Below are 12,694 nucleotides of genomic sequence, written 5' to 3' on the forward strand. Positions count from 1 at the left end.
ATGGGAGAACATTTTACAAGCAATGTATCAGATAAGTGGTTAATCTCCAATACATACAAAGGACTCATACAACTCAATAACAAAACCCAAACCATCTGATTTAAAAAGGGCAAGGGTACACTTATCTTGCTGAGCATTGAGTAATGTATGGAACTGTTGCATCATTATATTGTATACCTGAAACTGATATAACACCATACGTTAATTATACTTCAATAAAAAAATGGGTGAAAAACCCTAAATACAATTTCTTCCTAAGTTGACATAGAAATGGCCAACAGGTACATGAAAAGATGCTCAACATCACCGACTATCAGGGAAGTGTAAATCTACCCTACAATGAGGTGTCACTTCATGCCCGGTGGAATGGCCATCAGCAAGAAGACAAGTGTTAACAAGCTGGTGAGGATGTGGAAAAAGAGAACTCCTGTACACAGTTGCTACAGCTACAATGGAAAACAGTACTGAGGGTCCTAAAAAACTTAAAAATAGGACTCCCATATGATCCAGTTACCCATATAATTCCACTCCTGGGTATTTACCCAAAGAAAAGTAAAACATTAACTCAAAAGCATATTGGGTGCCTGGGTGGCTCCGTTGGTGAAGTGTCTGCCTTTGGCTCAGTTCATGATCTGGAGTCCTGGGATTAAGCCCTGCATCAGATGCCCTGCTCAGTGGGGAGTTGCTTCTCCCTCTCTCTCTGCTCCTCGTCTGCTCATGCTTTCGCTCGCACTCCCTCTCTCTCTCAAATGAATAAACAAAACCCCCAAAACATATATGCACCCCATCTCATTGCAGCATTATTTGCAATAGCCAAGATTTGGAAACAACCTGCGTCCAACAATAGATGAATGGATAAAGAAGATGTGGTGCCTACATACAATGGAATATTATTCAGCCACAAGAAAGGAGGACATCCTGCTATTTGCTACAACATGGAGAGACCTCGAGCACCTTATGCTAAGTGACATGAGTTAGAGAGAGAAAGACAAGTACTATACAGTATCACTTACATGTGGCATGTAAAAAAAAAAAAGCCAAACTTGTAAAAACAGAGAACAAAATGGTGATTACCAGGGGTTAGGTTGTGGGGGGACAGGGCAGATGTTGTTTAATAGGACAAACTTCCCATGTTTGGTAAAGAAACCCTTTGAGAGATCATGCATAGCACAGCGCATGTATATGATGTTGTAGGGTGAGCATCAAATGTGCTAAGAGACCAGAACTCAATTATTCTAACTACTAAAAAGAAGGGATAATTATGTTAAAGTGACAGAAGTGCTAATTATCACTACAATGGCATCATATTACAATGTATGATAGTAAAAAATTAACATGTTGTACACTTTAAACTTACACAACGCTATATGTCAAGTATATTTCAAAAAAAGAAAAAGGGAGGAAAATATAAAAGATAAGGCATGAGAAATGAAATATTCCCAGACTCAGAGGTAAATGAATATTATGTTCTATCATCACATAATAATTTTTAAATACTCGTATAAGTGTCTACATACATGTTCGCATACACATATGTGGATAACCAGTACCGACTCAGTTAAATGTTTATTGACCTATAAATATAGATGTGGAAACGTTTTTCATGAAAGATATCCCCCTAGAAAATTGATATAGTAAATTGATAATATCTTCCTAATTTGAGTTTTTTTCAGAGAATTTGAAATTTTAAATTTTTGGCAGGTAAAGGAGGCACTTTGTATATAGCTCATCCATTTCTTTGAATCTTTAAAAGCCAAGGTTATTTTCTTTTTATGAATACTTGTGAATATAATGAACACATTTCTTAGGGAAAATTTATAAAATATAGACAAGCAAAAAGAAGAATATGATGGTCCAAAAAGAACTATTTTTAACAACTTAATGTATATTGTTTCAGATACGTATGTGTGCATATGCTCCCGTAGCTGTGGATATAATTTCTACAGTATCATATTTGGGGCTGAATAATATTCAGGCATGTAGATATATAAATATACTATCTGTTTCCACTGGGGTGAGGCATCTCAATCTCTAATGCTCAGGGTATACTTTTTGCCTTTCTTCAAAACTTATCATACTTATTTCTTCCATTAGCTGTTTTCCAATCATGCTGAACATTTAGATTTTAACATTTTCCACTGTCCTAAATATTGTTGCATTGAATGCCTATGAACCAAAATCATGGGAAAATTCCATGATTATTTTGTTTGGATAAATTCTGGGAAATAGAATTACTAGGTGAAAGGGCATTTACATTAAGGCCTTTGTATATATTGCTCATAAGCCTTCCAGAAGTTTGTGCCCACTATCACTGTCATCAATTCTGTGTGTGATTCTGATTTCTTCACAGCCTTAATATTTTACCAATTTGCAATCTGTCATTCATCCATGCTCCTCAGAGTTTTGGGAGTTCACCTTACAGCATCCCACTGAAAAGATGCAGGGTCAACTAGTCAAGAACAAATGCAACCAGGGCATGAACCTGGAAGAATTTAAAGAAAGGATAAAGTGCAAGATGACCAGAGGCTTGGGGCAATCACTAAGATTTATGAGATCTTATTTCATAAGGGAGTAATCTACTTCTTGTGCTTATAATGTGCTCTTAAGAGGTGGCAGAGACAAATTTTATTTTCTTCACTGTCTTTTCAATTTAGTCACGAGGAAAAACTTTACCCTGGAAAGCATTTCCTATCAAAGTAGGAAAGGAGGGCAATTTTACCTGAGTTCAGATCCACAGTTCCGGATAAATAACCTCCTAAAATAAAGAAACACCTGGAGGACTATGCAGCATAGGTCTTCAGTTTTCGAATATCTGAAAGACTACTTTCTGCAAGATGGAAGGGATTTCCTCTTTGTAACAGGGGGCAGATTTGCATGGAACAGAGGGAATTATGGGAAAAAACCCACTTCAACTCACCCTCACACATAGGAGCTTCCTTATCCCAAGTGACAGTACTGCCCAAGAGGAGACAAGCTGCAGAAGTGGATCCAATGAGTCGATACCTAGAAGCAAAGAATGGAAAATTATACTCTACACTTATTTTCTACTTGAGTCACCAGGAGAAAAAAAAATTGCCGGTAGATGTTACAAATTACAGGAAGATTAAAACATAGGAGATGTCAAGGAAGAAACTCATCTCCATCTGCAAACTGGTCCTTTACTTCTAATGACAAGTTTACATTCTTACTGCTTTCATCCATGTTTATTGCTAGTCCTTCACCACTGAATGCAATGATGCCCTTCTTCATCAAGGGACATTTTGTAATTGTCATTAGGGAAACTCAAGAGCTATTCTATCCATGTGTACTTTCCATCCAGGAAATGAGAAGCTCCTTGATTAACAGGGAAGATGTCTTATTGAAATATTTACATTCTCTAGCACCTTGCCTAGAGACTTTCAAACACATGGTACTCAAAAAAATATCTGTTGAGTGAAGGATAGGATGATGGCTTTGCTAAGATGACTCAAATGTATAAGGTGGGGGCCCTTACTTATTGTGCCATAAAATCATTCAAAGTAGGTCACAAAGATTGGAACATTTCATCATCACTTATTTTTTATTTATTAGGTATGTATACTGTTACTGTAAGAAATGTCACAAAGGATATTCAACTAAGCTATCTACACATTCCATGTAGAGTAGGGTTAAACTTGATTAAGTAAAAGGTAAGGGGTATAATGCAATGTCATATAATAGTGAGTAGTTACTGCAACAGCTAAGAACTTTGCTTCTTGATTACCCAAGACATGTAACCATTTGTAGGGAAGTCTACTGGTATCTCCAGTAACTACTTTCCTCTTTCTCATTAGTGATGGAACCCTGTATTTTTAACTGGCCCATTGGCTACCTTCATTAAAGTTTCCCTACAGTTGTGTATATCCATGTGACTAAGTTCTGGCTACAGGGATGCACTTAGAGTGTCTTGTGAAACTTCCGGAAAGTGTCTTTAAAGGAATGGGTGTTCCTTTCTTTCATTGTTTCTCTTTGCAGGCTGGAGTTGGACCATGTAATAACACGGAGTCTCAAACGGAAGGATCCCAGGTTTATGTGGATCGTGGAACCACCTATTAGCCCTGGATTTGTACATTTTATTGTTTTCTTGAAGGATTGCCCCTGCGTCTTAACCTGAGAGAGAAGTAAACTATTATCTTGTGTAAGCCTCTGTTATTTTGTTTGTTCTGTCTTTTACAGCGTAATCTAATCCTAATCTATATACCAAGTCTTCCAAAAACAGTGATATAAAGGTGACGGGAACTATATGGGCAGAGCAATGACAGTGAATACTTTTGTAGGCACGTTGAGTCACCTTTATATTTAGGTAGTGATTGAGTTCTACTATTGTTACTTGTTTTTTTATCGGGTATGTTGTAAAATCTTTTCAAATGTGCCAACAAATATTTACTCTTCAAAATTTCTTCAAAGAAAATTTGAGAAGCACTAATGTATTTCCTTCTGCCTTTCTTCTATCATACATTTAATAGTCGTCTTAAGAGCACAGGACCATGGGTGTCCCCTGACTTTTGACTATAGAGTTGCTCTTAATGTGTTCACTATGACTAAGTTAGAGAATTGGAATAAAAAATGTGAGGCAGGTTCCAGTCCATGTATGGCTGTAAAAAACAGGGAATATTTTCAAATGTTCATAATTGAGACACTAATATGCTCCAGTAGCAATTATGTTGTAGTTTTTCCTGACTTGATTTCCCATCTCTCTGAAATTCTTTTAATCAAGACTACTCCTTAGCTTTCCTGAACATTAGAAATTCAGGTGGCCATGAAGCTAAGCCACTGATCAAGAAAAGCCCTGAGATTCCCTTCCCTATAAACAATATACACACTGTGCAGAAGCATGCTGAGACAGACATTAGAAAGGCTATTACGTAAGGTCAGCGATGGGGAAATGTAAGGGCTGGAATGTGGTGCTACTTCTATCCTTCCTATTTGTTCATGGACTTTGAACGAGTTTGGAGTAGAGGAAATCTATGGAGATATTCAATAGGCTGCAAATAATTAAAAGAAGCACAGAGATATGATTCTACAGCATATTTAATTGTGTGTTAAACTTTGTATCTTACAGAGAATGTAAACTTTCTCTCTGGGAGCCATTTATAGAAGTTGTAACATATCACTCCTCAGAGTGTACCCCAATAAATTTGCACATGGGAAAAATCAAAATTTTATATACTCTCATTATAATACAATAACACTAGCAATTAATAACCACAGAATAAATACAAAATTCAAAGGTTTGGATCTTGGTCAAAGACAAAAGTAAAACAGCCATTGCGGATTACCTATAGGATAAGAGTAACACGTGATAAGTGAGTCATGTGCTCCACACTTCAAAGTGTTTGACATAGACTCACCTACTTAATCTTTAAAATGATGCTTTGAAGTGAATATTATGCCTAGCCCCCATTTTACAAAAGAGAAAACAGAGTTTAACAGATCTGTCCAAATTCACATGACAGATATTGAGGTTAGAGTTTGAATGCCAATTGGCCTCAACAGCCTGTAGAGATAAATCTGACATTATTCAGTGCCTTCATTATAAGTGTTGATGCAAATATTACTCTTTGAAAATTTCTGGGATGCCAAAACTGTCCTCAGAGAAATCTTTAATACTTTTGTTATTTGACAAGAAAAATTTCAGGGACACCTGGGTGGCTCAGTCAGTTTAACATTTGGCTTTGGCTCAGGTCATGATCTCAGGGTCTTGGGATGAGGCCCCATGTCTGGCTCTGTGCTGGGTGGGGAGTCTGCTTGTTCCTCTGTCCCCAAACTCCATACTCTTTCTCTATTTCTCAGATAAATAAATAAATAAGTAAAATCTTTAAAAAAGGAAAAAAGAAAAATTTCAAATAAATGAACCCAACATTTTACTTTAGATGTTTTAAGGACTATAACTATGAACATATAAAGGAAGCTGATCTGAGGAATTAATAAAATAAATCAATAAGTACGAAAAAGTGAATAGAAATAATAAGTAAATCTAAGAGCAGTTTCTTTCAAGTGGCTGATTAAAATAAAACTTGGCCAATTGTAACTTCACAAAATAAATCTACAGATACATATAAATGAGAAAATAATTATCATAGATATTGAGGAAACTTTATAAAGTACAATTATAAAACACTTTATAAAAATATTATGTCCTCTCTATCCCAATGAAATTGAAACCATCCGTGAGATGTGTCATTTTGTAGGAAAAATATAACTTATCAGGATGTACTTAGAAATAGATAGAACAGCAGATAAACCCTATCTGTCTGAGTCTCTGTTTTCAATCTGTTTGGATACACACCTAGGATTGGAATTGCTGGGTAACATGGTAATTCCATGGTAACTTTGGAATCACTGAACTGTTTCCCACAGTGGCCGCACCAGTTCACATGCCCACTAGCAATCCCACTAACAACCACAAGGGTTCCTTCTTCTCCACATCCTCCCCACACTTTTATTTTTCATTAAACACACACACACACACACACACACACACACACACAAACATTGTTAGAGCCATCCTATAAAGCGTGAAATGAGTTTGATGTGTGTTTCTCTAATGGCTAATAATATTTAGTATCTGTTCATGTGTTTCCTGGACATTTGCATATCCTCTTTGGAGAAATGTCTATTCCAATCCTTTGCCCATTTTTTTTTTCAATTGCATTGTAAGTGTTTCTGTTGTTGAGTTGCAGGACTTCTTTATATAATCTGTATATGAAACCCTTGTTAGAGAAATGATTTACAAATATTCTCTGCCATTCTGTGGGCTCTCTTTTTACTGTCTTGATAGTGTCATTGATGTTGACTGGGACTACAGTCATTTGAAGGACTGATGAACTAAGAAATCGGAAGTCCTTGTTGGGGGCAGGAGGGCAGTGATGAGGACAGAATCGATGCTTTCCAGATATGGCATAATGCTTGTGTACAATTTAACCAGCTCTCCTTTCTAAGGGCAACTGAGCTCAACAGACATCTGGGTTACATGTGAATTTTCAGATAAAAATCCTAGATGAATTCATAGCAAAATATTAATTATGATGAGTGGTAGAATGCTGGGTGGTGAATTTTTTGATCTTTGTGTTATTCATGGCTTCCAAATATGTCTAATGCATATATGTTTACTTTTCTAATCCAATTACATTCTATTTTTTTCCTCTGAATTTACTTTGGCAAGTGAAAGTTAATACACATTCCTTAATTGCTCCCTCTACATCAAGCCAATGGTTTGTAGCATGGTTCCCTGTGCCAAGGAAGGGTTGAGGGCAAGAACTCCATGAATGTTTCTGCTCAGTGTATGTGTTAATACTTACATTTCCTAGAGCTACTATATTAAGACGTCCCCTCCAACCCCTACTTCAAGGTCCTCCAACTCAGCTATAGTACTTGCTGATCTTAGTTAAGAATGGTGCATGCATGGTTCCGCTAGCATTTCTCCTTTTACTCATTTAGCAGGCTGGTCCTTTTTATCCAGTGAATATCTTACCAGGTTTCATGTATACTATCTTCAGCAGGAACCTGGTGCCCTCCCCTCATTAAAATATGAATATAGATTGCTGCTTCTTTTTTATATTCCTTTGGTCATATGCCAGTGTTCAAGCTACCATCTCTATCCAGAAGTCCTTATTGCTAACTTTTTGAAGTGTGGGTGATAGTCTAGTTTGCCTGTGTCAGACTAGGTCAGAGACAGCATTGTTGTTCTGGAACTCATATCCTAGGGATAGTGCTCTCAACTCACCCTTCATTACAAGAATAATGAATTGTTGACCCAAACTGGGTATCTGTGTTTATATGCACCATGCCATTGAAGGGTTCTGGTGGAGCTCCACATGATTTTCCTGTGGGAAAAAAGCAGAACTTGGGGCTGGGTGTACAGTTCAATTTACCTTTGTTTTTAAGATTCAGCCTGGAGTGTAGCATACCGAATAGCCTATACACTTCTGATTGCTCCACAGAACTGACCACTTTGAGGAAATTCACCATACGAGCGCAGAATCAAGCAACTACAGAGCACTGCTTTTTAAAAGACTACTCCTGAATCTCCCAATAAAAGCCATTAATGGATAAAGAGTTGTTTTCTCATCCCACAGCCTAAATCAAAGGCCTCAAAATTTGGGATTTCCCCTCCATCTGGGTTAGCCAACCACCGTTCACTGTGACCTACATAATTTTCTTTGGTGCCCCTATTTCATTCATTTCCGGGTTTTAGCCATCAAAGATCAACACCAGTGAATGGAAATTTCCCCTGGGATTCCTTTTGTGGGAGACATTCCTGTGACATGAATATTGAGTCAAGGTACAGAGACTCCAGGCAATAAGAAAGGCTGCCTGAGAAAGTCTACCCTCCATTTAAATGCCTTGGGCAAACTTCGATGTCTTGTCTACAACATTTGAGTAAATTAAATTGGATCCCACAGATGCTTTGACATACATGAATTAGCTCCCAGGATGGCGTTACTCACGTCTACAGATACCTTCGGCACTCGACCAGACCAAGTTTTCTAAGCAGGTGATAGAAAACATATCCTCAAAATACCCAGGGGAACATTCATAATCCAAAGATGTCCCAATTGGAAACTCAGACTCATCAGTCAGGGTTGTAGGCTTGGCAAATGGAAACTCTTCTGGGGCTTTACAGTAACCTGGAGAGCAAAACCATAGGAATACCACAGTGAGCAGAGTGATTTCCACCCTACTTCCTCATTCTTTCCAATGAAGCTGGTAGACAGGCTCAGAGAAACAGAGACTTACAATAATGGCAAAAGGTTTTCTTCCCCTTCAAGTTACCTTAGGATGGTGCTTCCCAACAGCTTCCACTCATCAGGAAATTTTTTACTACTTGGAAGTCTATTCATTTTTCTGGTCTTTCTGCTGTTGTTTCACCAAAACAAGGATTTTAGCTAATGGTTTCTTACCTCAGCCCTATCAGACTGCCTCTGTGTAGGGTTAACCATTCATATCCTCATTTCTTGGTGTTAATATATTCATGTATATCAACACATATTTTATCTTCTCTCTCCATTTATTCCTCTGTACCTCATTCTCAGGGTGCCCACTATAAGCAGCCTCTCTGGCTCTAAATAGCAGTCACTAATTGTAGTGGGCTGGATGATGTTCCCCCCAAAAGTACATCCATCCAGGACTACTGCACCATGGTAACTTACTTGGAATAAGGGTCTTTTCAGCTATAATTAAGTTAACACTCTCAAGATGAGATCAGATTTTTGAAAGGCATTTAAAAATTGTTTACTTCCTTGATATATTCTATTTAAAATCGATTGATATTTATAATGCTACTGCTTTTGGTATATATATATATATACACATATATATATACATATTTCCTTTTCTTTTTGTGGGTTGCTTTTGCTTAATGTTTTAATATTTTATAAGGAGCTTTCAATAGTCTGATTGGGAGAAAAAAATTTCTAAGGAAAAAAGAAAAAAAAAGTAAGATCATCCCGGATTACCAGGGTGGGCCCTAAATCCAATGAAGGTGTTGTCCCTAAGAGAAAGGACAGGGACATTTGAGACACAGAGGCACAGGGGAGAAGTCCACATGAAGACAGAGACAAGGACTGGAATGATGTGTCTACAAGCAAGGAATGCCAGGAGCCATCAGAAGCCGAGAGAGGCAAAGAAGTATTCTCCTCTAGAGACATAGGAAGGATTACATCCCTGCCAACACCTTGACTTCAGACTTCTAGCCCCCAGATCTGTGAAAGAATACATTTCTGTTGTTTTAAGCCATTTAGTTAGTGGTAATTTGTATGGCAGCCCTAGGAAACTACTCACCACTCTTCTCTTTCTGACTTTAAGCCAGGTATTTAAGAACAAAGAGAAAACAGACTATACCATTGAGCAGCTTTGTCTTAGCAGCTATGTCTTGTTAATGAGAGGGTAGATTGCGTGCTGCATATTTTGAATAGAGTCTGCACTCAACTATCTCCTTTTTGGAGGAGACTGCTTCTATTTGCCCATTCAATATGTGTGGCTGGTGGCCTAGGCAACTTCGTTTAAAGAAATCTCACTGGATTCTAATATAACCATCCAGCTGGAAGGGGGGGGGGCATCAAAGAAAAGTTAGATGCCTTTCATCATGTGTTGTCTTTTCTCATTGGCTTGCTTTTCTCTCTCATGTGGCATTCCAAGTGTGGTGCCTCATCCCCAGCGTACTCCCGCTTCCGTCTTGGGAAGGCCTACAGTCAGGCCTCAAGAACCGGGTAACCACCAGTCCTTAGGAAGAAACATCCTCCTCTTTTTGTACTGTTCCTTGAGCTGATCTTTCCTTGCTTCTAACTCTCAGAATGGAAAAGTTCAAGGACAAAGATTAAGGTGCAGCCCAGAAGCCAGGTGACAAATGGGCATACTTTGAGTCAAGGTATTAAGCTACCAAGGTTGAGTCTTTTTGGTTACTTAGCCTATTCAGCATAGGACTAGCTAAAGCCTTGGCTAAATAATATCCATGTTGCCAGTTTGATCCTTTACATGCCCATGAACTTGCAGGGAGTGTGTATCAGTTATCCTGGCATCGGTTAGTGTTCATAGCTAGTTGTTCTCATGTCCTCTCCAAAGACTATATATTTCTTCTTGATTGATACATGGTGCTCACTACCTTCCCCTCATCCTTTCTTCTCTCCTCTTACCCCACTGTGTTCATCACTGCGCCAGCAAGAAGAGTTATTCACATCTTACTATTCAAACACAGCTTGGCACTGCTGGACTCATGTTTAAGCTATGGCATGCAACTCTGACACTTCACTTATGACAATGCATCCACAAGCAAACACCATAATCTTACAGAAATATGAAGGATCGTAGCCGGACGTTCTGAATCCATTTGGGGTACATGGGTACTAACCAGCAGGACCAGTGAGTTCACAGCGGGGGGCAGGGCCGCTCCAAATCCCATTCCCTTGACCATCACTTGTGCAGAGGATGGTGCTCTCCCCAATGAGGTTGAAGGTCATCCCTCTGGCTGGGTGGTGGTCACACGTGTACGTAATTTCCTTTCCATAGGGTATGTCTCCCTGAGAAGTTCCGGTGTGGTGCCCATTAAGGATAGAGGGAGGATTTGGACAAAAGATTTCTGGAAAAAAAACAAGTGCTATAAGTTACATTAAAATGTTTATATTTTAATCTGAGTTGATTCCACAATTATGGGATGCTGTGACTGTGTTACCAATTAAACAATTAACTCTCAGGAAGAGTATAAACCACAAAATAAATATATTAGTCTCTGTTGAGATGCTTCTAAGTGAAATGACACTTAAATCAAAACTCAGAAGGGACTTAATCATCCTGGACTCTTTGGAGAGTTAAGACTTCTGGACAATTGAGAGCTCATTCTTTTAAAATAGACAAAAATCTTCTCAACCCCATTGAGAAGAAAATCATCCATTGAATAAAAAATTATCCATTAATTCAACAGGAATTCTTTGAGGACCTACTCTGTATCAAGTACTATGCTAAGTAAAAGATAGAGAAATCTTCTTTGAACTCAAGGATCTTCACACCAGAGAAATCTTTCAAAATATATTATACATTTTCTATTTGTCTATCACTGATCTAATCTTTTCTTGATGACTTGAGGCTGTTATGCTCAAAAACACTATGGACAGTTATAGTAATGCCATCACAATGAGTGAAACATCCCAATGGTCCTAGGCAGGATCCAGAAGACGCAGAAATATCATGACTTTTGAGATATTTACTGGTTTTTATAGTTTTTTTTCCTCATTGAAGAAATAACATTTCTTTTGAGTGTAACTGTCTGGAGAAACTCTTTCCCTTCTGATTTGATTTGTATTTGGGAAGAGGATACCGGCGGCTTGAAAGAATTATGAATAAACTGATCAAAAGGTGGAATAGCTTAACAAATGTTTACATTCTAATAAGTGATTTTTGGTGTATCTGGGTTCATGGGAGTATTTTTTTTTCTTTCATGCTTCTTAACTCTATTCCAGGAAAGTTAAGATTTTCAAATAGCTGACTTCCAGATATGAAGGATAAAATTATCGAGTTTCATTATATAAATCAATACAAAATTTCCAAACACCTTTAGAGCAAAATATTCATTGGAAAAATTCTATTTTACAAACACAGATTTTTCAATAGTTATGATCCGAAGATGAAGCAACATCCTGTTTGATTTCATGAAAAAATAAATGGGCAGATTGAATATATTAGTAGTGTTCCTGTATTTAACACATTATATTTCTGTCCTCTTAAAAACAAATATAAACAACAGGAAAGCAAGGTCCTAGTCTGTGTTCTTTACAGGTGTATTCCCAATGTCTAATTATTTTAATAATAACACTTGGTATTATTTGAAACAGTCTATTTATGTGTTTGCTTGTCACTGTATTTAAAGATTTAGTTATTGGCGGGGGCGGGGGGGGGGAGAAGCCACAAACAGGAAAGGGCGAGGAAGAAGCAAAGAGACTCTCAAGCAGAGTCGGAGCTCAGCTCTAAGCCTGACGTGGGGCTCGATCCTAGGATGCTGAGATTGAGACCAGAGCCAAAACCAAGAGTCTGACGCTTAACTGACCTTGCCAACCAGGTGCCCCGTTTGTTATTTTTTTCTCTTTCCTTCTACTCAAGCATGTAAACAACATGAAAGCAGGGTCCTACTCTCTTTTGTTACAGCTGTATTCCCAGTGTCTAGAAGACTGGTTGGCACAAAGCA

The 12,694-nt window shown here is 38.0% G+C and overlaps 1 protein-coding gene across 3 annotated transcripts in view; it reads right to left on the reverse strand.

The window, feature by feature from the left end:
* LOC100480199 (complement receptor type 1-like) overlaps positions 1-11,139 on the reverse strand; it is a 79,216-nt gene extending 68,077 nt beyond the window's left edge. Inside the window, exons 1-4 of one of the 3 annotated variants that reach the window (XM_034666944.1) lie at positions 10,868-11,135; positions 8,469-8,648; positions 7,745-7,844; positions 2,918-3,003 (exon numbers count right to left, since the gene is read on the reverse strand). In XM_034666944.1, the coding sequence (XP_034522835.1) occupies positions 2,918-3,003; positions 7,745-7,844; positions 8,469-8,648; positions 10,868-10,976 (475 nt within the window). In that variant the 5' untranslated portion in view covers positions 10,977-11,135. Of the gene's footprint in view, positions 1-2,917; positions 3,004-7,744; positions 7,845-8,468; positions 8,649-10,867 lie in introns of those variants that run through there. The other 2 variants (XM_034666943.1, XM_034666945.1) reach the window with 2 other exon arrangements.
* Positions 11,140-12,694: the final 1,555 nt, after the last annotated feature.

This window comes from Ailuropoda melanoleuca, chromosome 8, assembly GCF_002007445.2.
Source record: "Ailuropoda melanoleuca isolate Jingjing chromosome 8, ASM200744v2, whole genome shotgun sequence".
NCBI lineage: Eukaryota > Metazoa > Chordata > Mammalia > Carnivora > Ursidae > Ailuropoda > Ailuropoda melanoleuca.